Source organism: Anopheles stephensi, chromosome 2, assembly GCF_013141755.1.
Source record: "Anopheles stephensi strain Indian chromosome 2, UCI_ANSTEP_V1.0, whole genome shotgun sequence".
NCBI lineage: Eukaryota > Metazoa > Arthropoda > Insecta > Diptera > Culicidae > Anopheles > Anopheles stephensi.
In genome coordinates this window covers 47,042,922-47,064,256 of record NC_050202.1, presented here as the reverse complement: position 1 = coordinate 47,064,256, position 21,335 = coordinate 47,042,922, and the positions used below count along the sequence as shown (strand labels likewise).

Genomic DNA, 21,335 nt, shown 5'->3' with positions numbered 1-21,335 from the left:
AAACTTCAAGTGCCACCGCAGAGGCTCATAGGATGCGACCTTTTATCGCGCAAAGATGGGGTTCTGATAAGAAGCGTATCGATCTCAAGGGCTCTGTCAACTTCCCTTGGCTGGCATCGTGGTATCAGCATTAGTTAGCTACGTTGAGAAAAATATTTACCAACACACTACTCCACAAGCATCGGCGGGTATTTAAGGACGAGTTCCGGCCAATTCGCATGTTATTCTCACCCCTAATGGATCTCTACTGCAGGTAGTGTAGTGTCTCTTATTGAATAGGATGTCCCGCGTCAGGATGAGCAGTCTGTGTCTGCTGCTGGTGGTGGTGATCGTTTCGGCGGGAAGCGGAGTGATCGCACAGACCGAGTACAACTTAACGTTCGATGGTGCGCCAACCGTCGTCAGCATTAACCTGAAAACCCGTGAACTGCGCGTTACTTACTCCGGCCAGGTGGTGCAACAGATCCGGCTCAGCTCGAACCTTGATCCGGCGGCCCGCTACACCGAAACGGCAACCGGCTTCACCCTCACGAACGACGCGACGGACGAAACCGTGCTGGAACTCGCGAAGGAGGTCGACGACACGCACTACTCTCAGTTTTCCGTGACGCGAAATGGAGTTCCGCGGAACGTCACGACCGTCGACTGTGTCAGTCTGCTCGGCACGAACTGGTACGGTGGACCGCAACAAAAGCATCAGTACTGGCCGGTGCAGAAGCTGCGCTTCAATCGCTACAGCATGCTGTCGAAGGAGGCGGACAACAGTGCGGTCGGGGACCGGTACTGGCTGAATGCGCTCGGGTCGTTTCTGTACGTGGATCCGTGGGCACCGCTGTTCGTCGATCAGAACTATGGTCAGCCGGGCTTTATGTGTCTGGAAAGTCGAGCCGTGCTGCCGTACGACACATACGAGGCATCTTACAACGTGCAGTACATGATCGGTGTGGAAGCGGATGCGCGGGCCGCACACATGGCCGCCGTTAAACATATCCTGGGCAAACCTACGGGCCATCCGGCTGAATCAATGGTAGCGGACCCGATCTGGTCGACGTGGGCCCGCTACAAGCGGGACATAAACGATGAGGTCGTGCGCAACTTTGCTCAGGAGATCATTTCCAACGGGTTCGGCGGTCAGTACGAGCTGGATGACGATTGGGAGTGGTGCTACGGGGCGCTCACCTTCAACCGTACCAAGTTCCCGGACATTCGCAACACCATTACCACGATCCGGCAGCTCGGGTTCGCACGGACCACGCTGTGGATCCATCCGTTCATTAACAAAGGTTGCGAACCGTGGTATTCGGAGGCGCACCGGCGCGGTTATCTGGTGGCGGACCACTCGGGAAGCACCGACACCGAATGGTGGAACTCGGTGCGTGGTCAGGCTGCGTACATCGACTTTACGAAGGCGGACGTTCGCGAGTGGTTCTCGAAGCGGCTGCAAGCCATTCTGGATGAGTCCGGCATCGATAGCTTCAAGTTTGACGCTGGTGAGAGCAGCTGGACCCCACCGGACCCGGTGCTGAATGGGCCGGCAGGTCGACGCCCAAGCCAGATCGTCGGTGACTATCTGCGCACGGTGGCACAGTTTGGAGATTTGGTCGAGGTGCGGTCTGCCCTCGGCACGCAGGATTTGCCCGTGTTTGTGCGCATGATCGACAAGGATTCGAACTGGGGCTGGAATAATGGGCTGCCGACGCTCATCACCACGCTGCTGCAGCTGAACATGGTCGGGTATCCGCTCGTGCTGCCCGATATGGTCGGTGGCAATGGGTACGACGACAGCCCACCGTCGAAGGAAATGTTCATCCGATGGCTGCAGGCGAACGTGTTCATGCCCAGCATACAGTACTCGTTCGTGCCGTGGGACTTTGACAGCGAAACGGTCACCATTGCGCTGGCCATGACCGCGCTACACCGCCGGATGGCACCGGCCATCATGGAGCGCTTTGCACTGGCCGTCTCGGACGGGTTGCCGGTGAATCCACCGCTCTGGTGGGTCGATCCGAGCGACACCACTGCCCAACAAATTTACGATCGTACGTACCGCGATAATCGGCTTCCACTCGATACCAATTTACACTAACAGACTCTTCTCCCGTCTAGAATATCTGCTCGGCGATGACATCATCGCTGCACCGGTGATTGTGGAGAATGCGCGGGCTCGCGATATCTACCTGCCACGTGGTTCCTGGACCGATGGCAACAGCGGCGAACAGCACACCGGCCCGAAATGGTTACGAAACTATCCGGTTCCCTTGTCGATGGTGCCGTACTTCACGCGCAAGGTTGTTTAGTCTGGTTTAGCTGGACCGCCGCCGCCGCTGCCTGCACTGCTTAGCGAGCGAAACCTTGAATATCAAAACGTGGCCCTAATTTGGTTTGAATCGTGAAAGCGAACGTCCAACCGCAATCTTCATGTACTGCAGCCACTGCTGTGAAGCTAAATGGAGCTGCGATTGGCCTGGCCTGTATGTTGCGTGTATTCGAGGTGGAGTAAATTAGCCGGACCCCGCGTGTTTGGGGTCCCTATTGAACTTCATGCTAACTTCATGGAAGAAGTTATTTTCTGAGGCCATGAGGTTCTAGATTTACCTCTCCCTAATATGTGAAAAAAACATGTTTTCTACTTCTAATAAGAAACTTTGAAAAACTTGGCAACCAAAAGCTGAAATATATAAGTTTTATAACTAATTTAGCTCCAAAGAATTTGCCCTTCAGTGTAACTGTCCAGGATGTTCCATTTAAGCCACTAGACAACCAATTCTTGCGCCTGCTTAGAAGGAAGATTTAATTTTTTTGTGTATGCCCAACTCTAGGCTAAGTAAATTGTCCTCAAGGTATTCAGAACTTCGTTTCAGGCACTATAAAATGTTCCCAGTTTCTATGAACAAACCTTGGGATAGTTAAATTTTGTGGCACTGGCAATATCTCGGACTCAATTCTGATCGGTCTACCCTGGTGCAGATGAGGTTCCGATGTATGTCCAACGATGTCTACTTTAGCGATAATGGCTACCTCTACGTTGGCATTTATAAAAAAAGTACTTCAGATAACTCAATTCCTTCTGGTTGCATGTTCAGCAGATTAATAGAACCAAGAGGATAGACTTTTTTCCGGCTGATCAAGCAGTAGTTTATACTGGTGAGCCCTCTGACTGACTCACTGAGAAAGACTGAAGACTGTTGACGGGCATATCCAAATTATCTGGATTAACCAGAACAAGTATAGAATTGTGGGCTCTCGTTCGGTGGCTAGCGTTTCGTCTAATTCTTCCGACAGAGTAAAGGATTACTGTTGTGCGCATCCAGCATTACAAGCATCGAGTATCGCTTAATGCTGGTATCTGCGTTTGCCCACAGTCAAATCAGTCAAATCAGTCTGATCAAATGGTATTGCTATGCAACGCCCGGTTAACGAACGGTTAGCGATAAGTCCAATTCGTTTCCTACCTTCTAGACAAATGGAGTATCTCGAAGTATCTAGTTGCATGCCGGCTGTGTAAGAGCCAACTTCCGTATGGTGCTGGCTGGAAGTTCTACGACCGAACCGAAACCGGAAGTTTCTAGAATTTGCGGTTACTATCCGGTGTTTGGGTAACGTGACGTTTGAAAGTTCAAAATGCAGCTATTCCAACACTACAGTGTAGAGAAATGATTCAATTTTTCTCATCGGAATGATCGGATGTCGACGATTCTCCCCCCCAAAAAAAGCCACGCTGAAGAGTTCATAACGACCGGAAAAAACACCCCACAGTACACCTCTTTTCAACCCTCCACTCCCCCTTGCCGCTCGGTAATAAAGTTGTAACAACAACAACACGGTGCCCGTTTCGCACCGGCACATTCTTGCTTGGGGTTTGTTTTTGTCCGGCGTGCGGCCTGCCGCTGTGTGCGTGTGTATGGAGCATCAAACAGGGGGAAGGTTTGAAAGTTTTGCAGCTTTTGTATACGTGTGTGTGTCTGAACAAGCGGGCAGCATCTGCGCACACGATGAGCGTATGTTTTCGTGGAGGGAAACAACATTCGTCAGGCAACAGTTGCGGACTTCGGATCGGACGCAGTAGGCTGCTACGGGGAGTGTGCAGAGTTGGTTTCGTCGTCTTTTCCAGCGTGGGAGATGATCACACAACATCAATAGGCCTCTTGAGTGTAGTGCAAAAGTGTGTAGTGCCCTGTGCCACTGTATAATAGTGATCTGCAAACCAATGGCTCGGATGTAAAACAGGCCAAAACAGAAAACATAAATAAGCTCTGCTCGGGGTGTGTGTCAGCAGACGCACGTATTGTACGAACGTCAAACCGATCCCAGCCTACAACAGGACACAGAAGAGATGGCGGATAACTTGGCCCATAAAGTGCTTATGTACGCGCTGCTGTTTTTCTTCGTGGTAGTGGTTGTGTTCTTCTGCTACGCAATGATTCTGCACACCGAACAGTCGCAGATTTGGAGCACGATCAAGGATCGAGGGGCGAGTCGTACCATGCCAAACGGTACCACCAACTACTGGTACTACATTGTGCGAGGTAAGTGTCTCTCTGTGCAGCAACACCCTTTTCTAACATTTCTGCAGAAATAGTAGGCTAAGAGTGAATGAGAGAGAGAGAGCCTGCTCTGTTCCCATCCCATAAAAGACACACACTTGGATGGTGACCGCGTGTGTGCGTGCGTGCTCGTTTGGTTTGGCGTTTCTCCCAAACAGCCATCCATTAGATAAGATTGTGCAGCTTCGTGACCTAGACGCGCATCGTGTGTGTGAATGTGTGCGTGTGAATGTCCCCACACACCTTCTGCAAACACGTTATAGCCACTTATCGATCGCATCGACTTTGTAATCGTAATCGAAATTGGCATCATCGCATCACCACCATCGCACCACGGCGACAACGACAACGAATAATAATGCACAAGTGTGATACAATGCCGGTTCGCCATGCATATTGAGTCGTTCGATTATTGAGTTACGCTCGTTTTCCCGTCAACTGCTCCAATCGACAGGGTGCACTAATTGATTGCTAAGTGACACACTCTGGTCACAAAGTTGGCTCGCGGGTTACAATAATGATGGACCTGAGACCTGAGGAGACCTGCGTTAACTGTAAAGCATCGGTGTCTGGCGGAGGACAAGGGGATTTTAATAACGTTGGCGTTTGAAATTGGCTGAGACACTTGGGGGATCGATATTTGATTGATTACGAATTTCTTAATGAAAGCCAATAGCAATGATCTACGGGTAGTCCACTTCTTGTTGGCTACACGACTTCTTCTTCTTCGTCCTTGTCCTAACGACCTCTTAGGGTCATGCCTGCTATTTCTGGCTTACTAGACTTATTGGAAATCGCATAGTTGGATATTCAGTCCCCACTATGGAGGAATCTGATCCTGCCGTGTGTAGACAATCTTCCAAATCCAACCTCCAAAGTCATGCCGGCTATCTAATGGCTAACTAGACATATTGATCCATCCATGTAGTGGGATGGATAGTCCTCTCCGCGATCCTTGGATGGAAGAATCTAGGATGCGATATCGCCACTGCCAACGAGTAGTAATGATCGCGATCAATACATTGGATAAGTAGCAGGCCAGGTCCCAGGAGATTTGACGCAAATGCCACAGTCTATTGTATCACAAAATTGTTTAAGGGATTCGAAGTACGTTGCACAACGATGCAAAATACTTGTGAATGGCAAACGTAATAAATTCGGTTCCATCGGAGACAAGCCTATAGCTCAGAAAAATTGATACAAATGATCATCGACCAAGATCACCAAGAGACTTGGATGTAACTTCTACGGCCATACTAAACTTCATCACAAAACCTACAACCTAATTGCGATTAGCTTAGGTTATATTTTTGTTAGAAGCAAGAATCGAATGACCGACTTGCGCCGGCTCTGATCTCCGCGAGCAACATGTTAGCAGGGTACTGGACACGCAAAGGGACGTCGGCTCTTTTGACACGTCCTCTGCATTTGAAAAGTTATCATTCGCCAGATATTCATTACTATCCTGCTCTTGAATAACTTTGCCTTATTTAGTTTAAGTTTGAGGATGCGTTGAGGCTCTACTTGAGAATGGTAATTTAATGTTTGCAAACCAAGTATTTGGCTGCTATAATGAATTTTGGATGAGGCCCTCCGATGATTTGAAATAGCTGAATGAATACCAAAGTGCATTTTGGAACTATTAAATGACTATTTGGTTTTCTGGGTAAAGGCTCTTCTCTGCTCTGGAGATTAAAACGTTGCCCTACAACACGATGGAGTGCCATGACAATTGTGCAGTTGGACTAAACGATGGCTGGATGGCCCAAATATACTATCTGTTGGTCGCTGCTGAGGTGAGCTTTAGCGATGAACGACGTTCCAGATGTGACGAGGAGTGTTGTATGTTTTGCCAACAAATGATAAAGTCTCCCATAGGGCGAACACACGTTCAATTACAATTTATGAATTAGACGTAGTTGCTCAATAATCCTTCAATGTGTGTTGTCTGTAAAAAATGGCACCAAAAAACATGTGGATCGTTAGGGCACAGGACCATCGTATGAAAAAAATCTTTTCAAACAAAATTATTCGTTTAATGCCTGTTGTTTGTTGACAGAATGCTGGAAATTTCTTTTTTTTTAATGACAAATCGCATGTTGAATGAATCTATTTTAAAACATGCGTGCTAGTTAACAAACCGCCGCGCCAACAACTCGAGAAGATCAGTACCCCATTGATAAGAATCGCTAGCCTAGACGAACTATTTGGTAATGATGCACAATTAACCCCCAATTACGATGTAAAATGTGGTTACGAGCAACTGTTCCATCTATATAAATGTGGACAGAAGCCGGTTCACAGCAAATAGTAAACGACGGCATTGCGGACATTGTGCGTTTCGACGTCTAAATTCCTGAGCGTGTCCTCTCAAACAGCGACAGGTGTCAGCATGAAATGGGCAACACAATTTATTAGTTGCCTTGTTTGTGCAATAGCATTCATCGTTTGGTTCAGTATTGTCCACTGCAGTCAAGAGCCAGTTCCGGTGTACTATCCCAATCGGATCGTGTTCACCAATGATACAAAATCTTTTACCGTGCGTGTGACTCGCTTTATCTGTGCAGAAACCCCGTACGAAGTGTCGGAGCTACTGCAGTGCAAAACGGTTCTACGCCGCAACAAGCCAACGTTCTTCAACATATCCTTACACGTACCGGAGGTGCTGAACAAAATATTTTTTCAAGTTAAGACATACTATCGGCTGAACGATTATCAGGAGTTTCCAATAAATGTCGTGGTGGAAGTTTGTGCCTATTTTCGTAACCCGTCGGAGGATATCTTTTCGCGCCATTTGCTGTCGATCATGTTTGAAACGGTACCGCATCTCATCCACTACTGTCCACATGGGGTAAGTATGCTTGAAGCCATCTGAAACAGCAAAAAGAGTGTTGTTTATAGTACTGAAAACTTACATTTTCCATTCTTGTAGAACAAAACCTATACTGCAGTTTACTGGCTAGAGGATAAGTTCTTTCCCAAGTCCATGCCGGCCGGCGACTATCGGCAGGATGTGTGGTTTCGGAACGAACAGAACAAAACTATGTTTGCCTATCAGGCGTACTTCTCGGTCCGGCGGATGGGTATATGGCGATCGTTACTCGAATGGTAGCAAAGCTTCTATTCAGTCAATGTGCAAGCCTGGCTGATTATTCGTAACATTTCTTTACTGTGTGCGATGGATTCAACTAATGATTGTAAAACTTCATTTAAACTATCATTTTAATTAAAATTCAAAATTTTTGTCTCACTTGATGCACACCTTATTCATTGTATAATTCATGATTCAAATGAGCAATATGGTCAGACTGTCCCTTACGAATAAAAGTAAAACAATTTAAATGGGTCATAACGAAAGGGGTAAAAATTGTTTATAATAGGTAAACGGTTTACCAGTCACTAAATATTAATGAAAGCTATTAGATGTAAATGGTTTGACCTTTGACCATTCATATATTACTAGTTGTGCAATTGCTAACTTCAACGCACAGAATGAAACTGCCGTATCAACACTTCTCAACAGGACGGTTAAGTTATGTTTTAACGATGTCCTTATTGTCCAAGATATTATTATAGTCCAAATATGTTAATTAAATAAATTTAAAAAATATTTCACGACGAAAATACCGGCTATAATTTTACACAATTTTACATGATATTGTATGGCAGACAATTTCAAACATTACCGCTCGCGGAAAAAGCTCATTTCGAATAAAACTTCCCTTGCTTTGTCTGCCCATGTCCATAATGCGTCTAAAAAGCATATTTTGGTTTTTATTTTACTAAAGATATGTGCTGCGCTATATATCTACTCAGCAAACTGCCCCGCATATTAAACGACCATCTTACTATAGGCAATATTTCAATAATGTAGCATTAAATAAATGGTCCGGTTGAGGCAACACCGTCTTAGCTTCGTCTTAAAAGGAAAGCCAGCAACATCGCCACAACAATCAAGCGGCATCATGAGTTTACGCGTGATGAATGGTTTCATACAGTGGATACAATTAAACAACGTCTTCTTAATCACGTTGTTTATCTTTGCCTCTTATCGTACACCACTGAACATAATATAATGATGCTGATGGCTACATTTGTGCAGTCGCAACAAGTTCACACTGGATCTGTCTGCCCGGATGTCCCAGAAGCATCACATACGTTTGTCACTGAACTTTGTGCATTAAAATTACAATATCGTTGTACCCGTACTTGTTTCGTTTTAAATTCGTCTAATGATACATGCTTAGAACAAGAATAGTTTTTTTTTTCTGTGTTGCTATAGTTTCAAGGAAACTCGTGGTCTGTTGAGTTGATTATGTTTACCGGTGTTGTCGACGGAGCGGTTAAAGAGATGATTGCCTTGAATTGTGTCGTAAACAACGTCTTCACTCATAGAACGTACACACACGCACGTGTCGTCGTTGTTGAGGAGATTCCAGCTGTAACCGTCGGCACAAACATAATCACTCTGTGGTGAATCATAACGCGTTTGTTGTAACCGGCACAACGGACTGATGGTAATGCGCGTTAGAAGAGGTGGGAAAGCACCGCTCGAGATTGCTTCGATAATTATCACACAGATGGCGCTGCTTGGTCATGGTGGGTTTATTGGCTAAAATTCGCTGGAAATGCGTTAGATGTAAGAACTTCGCGTCAAAAGATTAATAAAAGCAACGATTCTCGTAAATTTTGAAAATCTGCACTAGTTTTTAAAAGGCAATTGCAGTTTATTAAATAGCGTTTTATAATAAAACGGACATAATGGGAATATTCTTCTTAATTACTCATCACACACATTTTCAATCTCAGGGAAGGATCATAGCATTAGCAAACTAAGTAGGTACTTGGGATCCCGAGCTTACATGGTTGAATTGAAATTGGCTTATATTTCTGTAAGCTGGCTGTGAGACCTCATCATGAGATAATTTAGAGCGCCCGAACGACATCAGTTCCGCCTTTTATAATTGAGCAGATGACTCTAGGCGCAGTCGTCGGACTCAGGCGTAAGCCAGAAAGAAACAGTTAATCTTTGAAAATGTGAAGAGAACAGTAAGTTCTACTAAACATAGAAGGCAAAACGCTGTTTTGTCAAATGAGAAGAAAAAGAAGAATGTCTACACTTGGTCTTTGATTCCTCGTCCTAGTCCCTGTCGTCGGCTCCAACAATGGTACTGAAGATTCACTTCTTACTAGCTTAATTGCTCGACATTTTGACATCTTCATATTAGTTGTATTATCTTATTTCACCAGCTGGCATTTCCTTTTTTGTGCTCTTTCTGCACTTCTTTCTCTTTGTAACTGCCTCTATTCTCTACCTATTTTTGGTTTTTGTCACACGTTCTCGATATATCAATAAGTGTGTCATGGTCAAGGATTCGCGGATCTACTCACTCTCCTCCCTTGTTAAGGGTTAGTTTGGCCTAGGGTTTGGTTTTAAGCATCAAAAACTTTACAGCCCATAGCCACTAGCCATACGTCATAGTAGAAACTTCTACAAAAACAATATGCTGAAGCGTAATGTTCCTCATAATTCGCATCAACCGCACGTCATTAGAATAAAGTTATTAACGTATATTATTTGACTTAAATGATGGACTCTATTTTAGAGCATGCGTGCTAGTTAACGAATAACGCATTTTTCTAGAAGATCGGTAATCGGTTGAAAGGGATCTGTCGCTCAATTACGATGTTAAAAATGGTTAAAACAGTTGAAAAAAGCCCACTTTACAGCAGATGGTAAACGACGGCATCACAGGGCAGCGGCTCCGTGTGTTTTATAATCGTCTCGATAATAATGTACACGTGTCACAAAAAGCGAGACGGAGTCAGGCAGAAAGGTGAAATGAATTTCGTTACTTGCCTTGTTAGTACACTAGCTGTTCTCCTTTTGTATGATATAAAAGCTGTCCAGTGCAATCAAGAGCCAGTTCCGGTGTACTATCCCAATCGGATCGTGTTCACCAATGATACAAAATCTTTTACCGTGCGTGTGACTCGCTTTATCTGTGCAGAAACCCCGTACGAAACATCGGAACTGTTGAATTGCAAAACGGTGCTACGTCGCAACAGGCCCACCTTTTTCAACGTAACAGTGCGCATACCGGAGGTGTTAAATACATTATATTTTCAAATGAAAACATTCTACCGGCTGAACGATTATCAAGAGTTCCCGGTCAATGTTATAGTGGAAATTTGTGCCTACTTTCGTAACCCATCGGAGGATATCTTTTCGCGTCACGTAATGTCGGTCATGTTAGAAACGTTGCCGCATATGGTTCACTACTGTCCACATGGGGTAAATATGCTTGTAGCTTAGACCATCTTTATACTCAATATCTCGTTCATTTCTCACTTCCCTAGAACAAAACCTATAATGCCGTTTATTGGCTAGAGGATAAATTCTTTCCCAAGTCCGTGCCGGCCGGTGACTATCGGCAGGATGTTTGGTTTCGCAATGGACAGAACAAAACCATCTTTGCCTATCAAGCGTACTTCTCGGTCCGAAGGATGGGTGTCTTGCCATCCTTGATTGAATGGTAGCAAATTTGATTGTAGCGTACAACCTGATGAAATTGCAATGCATCCAATAAACGTTCTAGTTCAAGTGATCTTTTAACGCAATGATTGCAAGATTTGCTTTATAATGTAATGCTTCTCACCTGTTTAATTTTCATCGTTCTTCATTAGTCTGTCGTCCTCATCCTGGTTGACCTAATCGTTACAGTTTTATATATGCAAATGCCTATACTGTTTAAACGGGTCAAATGTAAATCGGCAACGAAAAATTCTACGATTGACAATGGCCGGATCATGGTATAGGCAAAGAAAGCAGATGCTTTGGGGCCTAAGTTCAGATAGGCAGAACTTTTTAGCAGCCCGTTCATATCATCAGAGGCGTATCTTCTTATAAGAGGGCAGAGGGGTCCTGTGAGCTTCGATCATTTAGAGGATTCAAAAGGGGCACTTTATGATGTCTCCACTTGATTTCTAAATCCTTCCTAGTCAGCAAATCCGATGTGTAATGGTCCTCTAATGTTAATTCTACTTAACGCCACCAAATGGCTTGATCAGTCACTGCTGTTTTGAGTGTGAGTATTACAGCAATTATTTAATAAAAACGTATATGAGCTACTATAAAGCAACAAACGATATTTGACGTAAGTTGATTATCTCGTTCATTTATGTGTGGCTCTGCTAGTTGAGTTGTTGCCTATATTAACACACAGAACTTTTGAAATTTTATGAGTTTGTTTGTTTTGGATAAGTCATAACAGAATGCCAGTACGGTAGTGTGCAGAATGCATCGCTTAGATTGGCGAAGCTAACTATCACACAGATGGCGCTGCAAGTCCTAGTGGATTTATAGGATATTACCGGTAGAAATGATACGGAATGTTTTATACGTTTTTCATATAAAGTGAGGCAATGAAAATGTTCAAATGTCACATAAAATGTCAAATGAAATCAATGATATAAGTGAACATACTTAAATTTAATAATTAATGTTAATAATTAAATAATTAGAAATTACTAAACATTATCTCCCATAATCCCAATAATCCTAAAATACTCACTAAATCTGCTGCAAAGAATTTACACATCTTGCCGCTTTGCCGCAGCAGCTTTCTGTAGTATTCTGTCTAGGTTCAATTGGAGATTGTCACTATCTTCTATCGCTGCACGAACAGTAACAACGAAAGGTTTGTTTGCTGTAAGAAAAAAGAAACATAGTTAGGGAGGAAAATTTCAATAAAAAGTGGGATAGAAAAATGGCAAGAAAAGAAACCGTATAACAAGATCTAACTTCTCACTGATAAAACGGATCCTTGGTATACACGATTTATTTTTATACCTTCGACTTAACAGATATTATGAGAATCTTCTTCTTCTGTCTTGGCCTAACGACCTCTTGGTCATGCCTGCCATTTTCTGGCTTTCTAGACTTATTGATACCGCATAGTTGGATAGTCAGTCCCCATTATGGGGGAACGGTCCAGATGGGATTTGAAGTCCGGTCCTGTCGTATGAAGACCGGTGCAGCTGTCGCATCTACTACCGGGCTGCCCCCTGCTCATTTATACACCGCAGACAACAGCATCACAGTGATCATTGGGTTAACCGTCTTTATAGTGTAAGTTGAAGTTGAAGAACGTGACAGATGTCATCATGCAATGGGAAATACAGTTCAGCAGTTGCTTTGCCGGTCTACCAGTTGTCATCGGTATGGTGGAGTATTGTTCACTGCATTCAAGAACCAGTCCCGATGTACTATTCCAATCGAATCGTGTTCACTAATGATAGAAAACTGTTTACCATACGGGTAACTCGCTTTATTTGTGCAGAAACACCGTATCAATCTGATAAGCTACATTAAGATTCATTATTTTCCATAATTTTAGATACAGTAGACCTTCCCTGCTTCGGAAGTTAGTCCGCAATTCCACTCCAGTCCATATGCAAGTTGCAGTGGTATTCTTAAGTGTAGTGAACCACTTTCAATCAGTGGTTCTCGGTTTGTTATGTAAAGTATACTTAGGAATAGCATTGTTGCGAAATGTGACCCGGTTTTCTCGGTGGAATCATGTCGGCCAGGTTAGACGCGTGGCTTAATCGGTTCAGAATGCTAATCGATGCCACCATTTACTCGTAGCCTTTATATTTAAGGCTTTAAGCTTAAAATATCAGAGTAAAGACATATCTTAAAGATAATTCCGTTCTTCCGGTGTATGACGATCCAGTGATTGAATGGTAGCAAATTTGTTACTACCATGGCCAAGTGTATGGCCAGATATAATTGTTATACAGCCAATAAACGTACGATGTATGGTGCTAATGATATTTTACTGTATTGTTTGAAATCAAAGACTGTCACCCCGGTTTCGTATCATCTTTCTTTTCATCCCACTGACCTGTGCCTTGTCTCGATTACCTTGACTACCTCTAAATTCTCTAAATTGTGCTGCTAGTTGAGTTGTTCCTTACTTCAACACAAAAAATACCTTTTTTTGGCTTTATTGGCTAGTTACTAGCAGCAATTATATTGAATGTTTCATTTTTTGTAAATGTAAGTCTAGTTGTCAAAATTAAATTGACCAGTCCTGCTAAGGAGTACCGCTCGTTCCCGGTAGAGGGCGTAACGGCCAGACGGTATCAATAAGCACGCCAGCTCTCAGTGGTAAAATTTCGAGAAATAAACAATAAATTCGAAATTTAATAACACTAAGGACGTTGAATCGAATCGGAAAGTTATTCGACACTTATGTTTGGCGTCCGTTAACAGGATCAGTATTGTACTGAACCGTGCCGTTGTGTGCTCAACGTTACTAGAAGCTAGTTGTGCAAATGACACTTTACAATTACTGTACAGTATCCAAAATTCAACCTTCAAATCACTCACTTCAACTGAATAAAATGGAGATTTTTAGTTTAGATGGAGTTTGAAGTCTCTGATGGCTTAGTATTGTCCAAATTTTGTCATGGCAAAATTATTAACCATTTATTGTAATCATTAACCATATCAACAAAAACATCGGAAATTAGATGAATTTCTTAATTGGCAAACTGAAACAAAAACATTGATATTGTTCCTTAAACATGCTTATTAGACCCAAGCTTCATATCGTTAGACTCAAGCGCATCAGTGGCTATAATAAGTTGACAACAGGATAAACTATATCGGTTTTGTTTGTTGATTTGCCCCAATTACGTCGTCAACTCTGCCCTTTTTTTTGTATAAATTTTAACCAAAAGTGCTGACATCCATCAGACGGCATACAAGAGCGCTTCATAGAGCATTACAGTGGCTAGCCGTTTGCATAGTGTGCGTTGAAGTTAACGAAACGTGACAACAGGTTTCAGCATGAAATGGGGAATGCAATTTATCCGTTGCTTCGTTTGTATGCTTGCTATTAGCGTTCTGTACGATATGAAAGCTGTCCACTGCAATGAACCGCCAGTTCCGGTGTACTATCCCAATCGGATCGTGTTCACCAATGAAACGAAATCTTTTACCGTGCGCGTGACTCGCTTTATCTGTACAGAAACCCCGTACGAAGTGTCGGTACTGTTGCATTGCAAAACGGTGCTACGCCGCAACAGGCCGACGGTTATGAACTTGTCGGTGTACGTACCGATGGTGCTGAATACCATAAACTTGCAGGTGAAAACATTCTACCGGCTGAACGATTATAAGGAGTTTCCCATTAACTTGAGTACAGAGATCTGTGCCTACTTCCGTAACCCGTCGGAAGACATCTTTTCGCGCCACGCAATGTCCGTAATGTTAGAAACGATACCACATCTCGTCCACTACTGTCCACATGGGGTAAATAGGTGTTGAACTCGCTCTCGAGACACTCAATGTTTGTTTTTGCAACACTTAATGTTATGTCTGTTTTACTTTCCTGCAGAACAAAACCTACAGTGCCATTTACTGGTTGGAGGATAAGTACTTTCCCAAGTCCATGCCGGCGGGCGACTATCGGCAGGATGTGTGGTTCCGTAGCGCTGATAACATAACACTCTTTGCCTTTGAAATGTACTTTTCCATCCGTCGGAAGGGTATATGGCGATCGTTGATCGACTGGTAGTAAGATAGACCAGTACAAAAGCTTGGTATTCGCCGAATTCTATTTGAGCTTAGTTGATGTAGTATCGAATACCTATATCGAAGCGCACCGTTAATGATCAGTGTTGTTCTAGAATAAATGGTTTAATAATTTTTAAGCACCAAGAGAAATATATAAACCGTAGGCAGCCAATTAACGTTTCGTTGGATGGAAATTACGTGTCAGATTATGGTAACATTTACTACATAACTGATGGCTAATGATCTCTAATGACCTATAAACTCAACAAACTTATATGTGGCTTTAATTTGAGTTGCTGTGGCGGATACAAATGCGACTCTTATCTTAGCTACAATCGACCAGGAAAATAAAATTGTTCTGCAAGCTTCCTAACAATTTCCCGAAGAGCATCTAGACTATTGAAGCAAGGGTCTAACGTTTCCTGGTGCAGGACTCGTTTTTGGAAGAATATAATTCGTAGATTTTGAATGGAAAACTGAGTTCTCTTCTTTATTTTAGGTGGCTTGTTCGAATGCAATAAGCCCGACCGGACACTCTTCTGATCGAATAAATCAGTTGTCGAGTAAATGGTTCTCCTTTTACTAACCATAGTATAGAGCATTTCATAGCAGAAGGTCCTAGTCTCATTCGGACTGCTCACTCGTAGTGCGGCAAGAGCTAGCAGGCCATAAAGGCAACAAGCAAACTGGCATTCATTATTTTGATCCATCGATCCTCTCTGAAATGTCTACAATACTTTCCAAGTACTACACGTCATCTGTGATAAGCTGACGATCGTCGATTTGTACGGATGTGTTTAGATTTTCTGCTTCCTAAAAGTTGAGTACCGATAGCCTCGAAAAAAAGAAAGAACAACATTATCCTTAGGCCAGGATTGCCTTCAATAGTGTTGTGAGAATGTTTAGAACTTTTTTTAACAGTACTTTACTTCTGCTAATGTTTCCAGAAATAATAGTTACAGTAGACTAATCAGCAAAGCAAATGAGTGATAGTGTGATAGTTGTCGTACTTCGCCATTTACCCCACAGATGGCGCTGAAAGCAATGGTGGATTTTATGGCAACTGCAGTTTGAAATGAATTTGAATTATCCTACACTCAACGTTGCCCTTGAGGCAGTCAAAATGTTCACGCTTGTGTCTGTTTGTTGACAGCAAAAGATGGATTTAGTGAGCTGTAGCGTTCGCTAACCGTTGCTATCGTTCAGTTTTGTAAATGACGATGGATAATCGTTTGAGAGTAATCTAAATAATCTCTCTTAATCACTCTGCTAATTCGTGTCAGGTTCACATAAATCACCCCTGTGGTGATGGTGAGTGGTTTTGGTTCAGTACCAAAGCTCCTCTAACCGTTCGGCCATAACCGGCACGCTGACAGTTCACTCGCTGTGGCTATTTGTACAGAAAAGAATAGTATATTCTTAGACTAAGGTGCTTAGATGAAATGTAGATAGGCAAAAGAGGAAAGGGCAGAAAGAGATGTTTAAGAGAGATGTAGAAATTCGGTCTTTGTATTGTGAAGGGGAGAAGGTAGATGTACGGTTGGTGGCGTAGTGCGATGGGACGCTTAATTGGACCTGTTCCTTCTGTTTTGTGCTTTACTTTAGCGTTGGCTCTTGGATGTTGCTACAACTTTTTTTTTGCGTGACAAAATGCGAAGCAGAAGATCGATCGTTATAGAATTGGATGCAAATAATCATGTCCAAGTTCTAGTCTAACAAATAAGAAAATAGAAAATGTAGATGCAGATTTTCGAGAGCAGTTTCATACGGCTCCGTCTAAAAATAGTTAACTAATCGATTTGTGCTGCCCTTGGCATTAGTAGATTGCAAACATGATGTTAATTACGATCCGAATCACTGTCGCCAGTTCTCACACACAAATGCCGTTCAGCAGAATGTTTTCTACTGCACCACTCCTGAAAATTGCAGCTGCACAGTTCGAAAACATCGTCAAGCCCAATCAAGCGGGAGATGAGTGACACAAAACAAGCATAATTGACATTAATCATATTTTTCGTCGGTCGCACGCCCATTAGCGAGTGGGTTCTTTGGTCGTAAGATTTTGGCTCTTGTAAAAAAAAAACACTCACTTGGTGCTGTGTGCTGTAGGTGATGTCTGGTTGTAAAATTTGCATTTTAAAAGATGGAGGAAAAAAATACTCTCAGCACATCTGTTGCCAGCAAGTGAATAGGGGCTATCTGGTCGCACAATAAAAACCATTCCAATTACCCACCATGCCCTGTTAGGTGGTTGAGTCTATCAGACCTGAAACATTGGTACAGTTGTATTCGTTGCCTGCCTTGCCTGTGGCACAAGATTTATTTGATTCCTGATTCCATCATTAGAGAAGCAGACCTCGTTCCGACCTCGAGCTCCGCAGGCATCGATAATAAATCTCTGATACAAGCGTATGATTTCGAATGATGCAGCATTGATTAATCACTTTATATTGCTCTGGATCTCGTTCTCGCTCCGAACTACAGCCATATCTACAGCCTTCAAGCCAAGGTTCTTGACCTTGTATCAATTCTTGAATCTATTTTCGTACTGTAGAAGAGCTCATTCCTCAGTTATTGCTTACACAACTTTTTGACATGTTGAATCAAATACTTTTTTTTCCTCGGAACCGATTGGATTAGAATTGGATTTTTTTTTACAATTTACTAAAAATGTATGTCAAACATCGAATGAACGTCATTATTCCGCCTTAAATAAAAAATGCATACATTAGGCCAGTTTGACACCTGTGCAACCAGATGATCTGCTGGCATCATTAGGCTCACACCATGGTTCTAGAATAATTCTCTCAAAGTTTCTGTGATCGTACGTAGGATTTTTAGATGGTATCGGTGAAATGTTAAATCCTTGCTCTGAGCACTACGTAACTGCTGCGCCTTCTAGCCTGTAACTTTGTTACTGAGTCTTTAATCTCACTGTGTTCAAATGCAGCAACTACAGGGGTATTACGGTGTTGAATACCGCCTACAAAATCTTCTCCCTAATCTTACAAGATCGTCTTGACCCATTCGTTGAAGAGATAGTCGGAAACTATCAGAGAGGATTCCAAAATGGAATATAAACCACTGACCAGATCTTCACGATGCGGCAAATCCACTCCACTCCACTCCTACCATCTCTTCATTGATTTTAAAGCTGCCTATGACAGCATAGCCAGGGTAAAACTGTATGACGCAATGAGCTCTTTTGGAATCCCGGCCAAGCTTACCAGGCTTGTAAGAATGACAATGGCCAACATCACATGCCAGGTGAAGGTGGATGGAAAACTCTCAGGGCCCTTTGCTACCACCAAGGGCCTGCGCCAGGGAGATGGGCTCGCCTGTCTCCTCTTCAATCTGGCGCTAGAGAGAGCCATCCGTGACTCAGAGGTCTTCGGGGACCATCTTCTATAAGTCAATCCAGATCCTGGCATACGCTGATGACATAGACATAATTGGTTAGAGGCTCTCCTATGTAGCAGAAGCTTATCAAAGGATCGAGCGTGCGGCACAGAACCTCGGGTTGGAGATTAACGAGGCGAAAACCGGAATTGGATCGTTGCAGCAGGCCAAGACCGCAAAGCGGTTGTAGCGCCTGATAAGTAAGTAAGTAAGTGTTTTAATGAATGTTGGTAATAGTTAGAGTGATGAAAGGGCGGTTCGGTAGTTTGTGGTTTGTCAACATCTGTATTCTATCAAATCCTTGAAGCTTGTTGTCCAGTATTAGATTCAATTTAGTACTTTGCCCTTTGTTATTATTTAATCCTGTCAACGAATAATTTTCATTGTACTAATGCTCTTGCAACTACAAACCCTCTTCTGCCTCATTGCAGACATGGACAAGATACGCAACATGACGGACGTACTTTACCTGGATCGTTCGACGCACATCGTACCAACACCGGTCGGCTTCAAGGTGGTCGGCAAGGACTTTGAGATACACTTCGATCACATCAACGTCACGAGTGAGGACGGACACCCTCACCAACAACCCCAGCAGGACTTTATACCAACGCTGTTAAAGCGGAAGACGAACGTATGGGAGATCACCCGTCGCCATCCTACCGCCAACATTACGGTACCGGTGTTTATGGGCAAGCACGACAAGCAAGTCATTCCGCCGTATCAAAATGCTATTCCACCGTCCGATTCGGACACTAAAAAGGAGTAGCCTACTATGATGGTGGCCAATCGAAGCCAGTTAGCCAGTTAACCAGTGCATAAGGTGTTAGGAATTCTAAACAGTCAGCTAGCAGCATGGACTTGGTGAATAGATAGGTCCCTGTTTTTTGTGGGTTTGTGACAACGATTATGATGCGTGATGACTAAAGGTTGTATAAAGTTTTTTTCTTATAAAAGAAACAGCTGTTAGCAAAGTAAAAGGGGAGCCAAAGAGGGAACGTTGTGCTGTTTTGCTTAAAGCTTATATATTAGGTTAAGAGAAGAGCCATTTTGTTTACTTCTCACAACGAAAACGTTATATTATTTGACATTGTTATTGATTTGCTTGATGTACTGAGTTTTCTTTATTTGAATGGACATGAAGTTGAAGTACTTGCGTATTATATATTACCCACATTACGGTATAGCAAAGTGAAATAGGCAGTAAGCCACAAATGTTAAAAAAATAACGTATAATTAGGACTGTTGAATTGGACAACCATTTTTCATGCATTTATCTTCAAGTTCAATTGTACAATGAAATCAGTTTGAGATAGTATTAAAATGTTGAAGAGATGATTTTTTGAAAGCATAACTCTAGAAAACAATAGAAAAACGCTACAGCAGTATCCATGAAAAATAGAAATAGACAAAATGGAGGCTGGGTGGCAATAAAATGGAGTGTTTTATTACTATTAGAAAAATATAAAACGGAAAAGTATATTGAAGAAATCGAACATTCTGATAAGCGTATGTAGAAGAAGGACACAAAACAGCAGTGGTATTTTTTTAACAGCAAACATTGCCATTTTTATTGAAGACCTATTTAAATGATTGTGTCTTGTGTTCACTTGCCAGTTTTACTAACCGGAACGCATTCCATCAATTCCAAACGTACGTACAAATGCACTAAAGATGGTATTTCTACCGATAATTAATGGTCTGCCCAAACTGCTTCGCGACAACCTTGACGATTCCAGTCAAATGGTACCCAGTGACACCACCTTTCTGGTTGAGGGCCACAACAAAGATACTTCTGGCAAGAGATAAAAGAATCCGTTTTTTAATGGAAAAGTAACATCGTTTGCGTATCGTAAAAGGCGTTTTTTTTAATTTACCTATCACGAAACAACGACGATAAGATGTCTGTAACGGCAGAAGCGTCGGGGGCCATCAAGAAAGAATGTTCCTTGACATTCTGTGACAGTGACTAGTGCCACATGCAAACCGTTCTTTGATATGTAACATTAATTATTCGGTGTTCGTTTTCGGTGAGCTGTTTGCTTCAGATGACTCACGCATAGGTGCAGAATCTGAACCGAACGAACGAACGCTAACCGGATGATCTCGTTGACGAGGAAGATTGATGCAGTAAACATATTCTCGGGCAGACGATCGCGTCCGTGCGTGCGCTACTGTTGTTGCTACCGAGTGGCGGATGAAATCGAAAGTGTCGCGTTGGGACGCATCCATAAATTGAGGTAAAACCTGCAAATGTCGGCGTTGCACCACCCTACGCCACAGACAACGGACGTTCTAAATGGTTTGGGTGCGCCTCACGCAAATGGCATGCTGCAACGCCACTAAATACCTCGCAAAGTGGCTCCCATTTTGTTTGCCACACTCAACAACAACATACCAGAAGGCAGCAGCAGCAGGTCAATATCTTTAAATTGCACAATTAAGAGAGCAAAGCGTACAGGTGGCAAACGATGGAGAGGAGACAAAAACAAAATGTTAACTTAACCAATGCAGTTTGGGAAGATGTAAACGAGGCAGAACTGATTTTGTGAAACTGATTGAAATGTTTAATTAGATGCACCAGTATACAATATTTTGATAATAAAGTATAAATTAGGTAAAAACTAAATATTTTATGGCTTATATTATTTTATTTATTTTTATATATTTTTTTAATTTAACACAGACGTTGTTGTACTAAGTTGAAAACCTTTCTTAAAGGAGTAAATAAAAAAAAGATCACAAAACACATATTTATTCACGAAGGGACGGCCTGATCGTATTGCTATATAAGATCATTCATT

The 21,335-nt window shown here is 42.8% G+C and overlaps 4 protein-coding genes across 4 annotated transcripts; all 4 read left to right on the top strand.

The window, feature by feature from the left end:
* Positions 1–207: 207 nt before the first annotated feature.
* Positions 208–2,698, top strand: LOC118507003 (myogenesis-regulating glycosidase). The gene is made up of 2 exons (XM_036044896.1): positions 208–2,039; positions 2,107–2,698. The coding sequence occupies exons 1-2, from the start codon at positions 281–283 to the stop codon at positions 2,295–2,297; spliced, it is 1,950 nt and encodes a 649-aa protein (XP_035900789.1). The 5' UTR covers positions 208–280; the 3' UTR covers positions 2,298–2,698.
* Positions 2,699–3,924: 1,226 nt separating this feature from the next.
* On the top strand, positions 3,925–21,160 carry LOC118507014. The gene is made up of 2 exons (XM_036044950.1): positions 3,925–4,526; positions 18,963–21,160. The coding sequence occupies exons 1-2, from the start codon at positions 4,334–4,336 to the stop codon at positions 19,298–19,300; spliced, it is 531 nt and encodes a 176-aa protein (XP_035900843.1). The 5' UTR covers positions 3,925–4,333; the 3' UTR covers positions 19,301–21,160.
* On the top strand, positions 10,324–11,160 carry LOC118507011. Its single transcript, XM_036044946.1, has 2 exons — positions 10,324–10,839; positions 10,905–11,160. The coding sequence occupies exons 1-2, from the start codon at positions 10,339–10,341 to the stop codon at positions 11,082–11,084; spliced, it is 681 nt and encodes a 226-aa protein (XP_035900839.1). The 5' UTR covers positions 10,324–10,338; the 3' UTR covers positions 11,085–11,160.
* On the top strand, positions 12,573–18,151 carry LOC118507012. The gene is made up of 2 exons (XM_036044947.1): positions 12,573–14,868; positions 14,954–18,151. Exons 1-2 carry the CDS (start codon positions 14,404–14,406, stop codon positions 15,131–15,133), a joined length of 645 nt encoding a protein of 214 aa, XP_035900840.1. The 5' UTR covers positions 12,573–14,403; the 3' UTR covers positions 15,134–18,151.
* Positions 21,161–21,335: the final 175 nt, after the last annotated feature.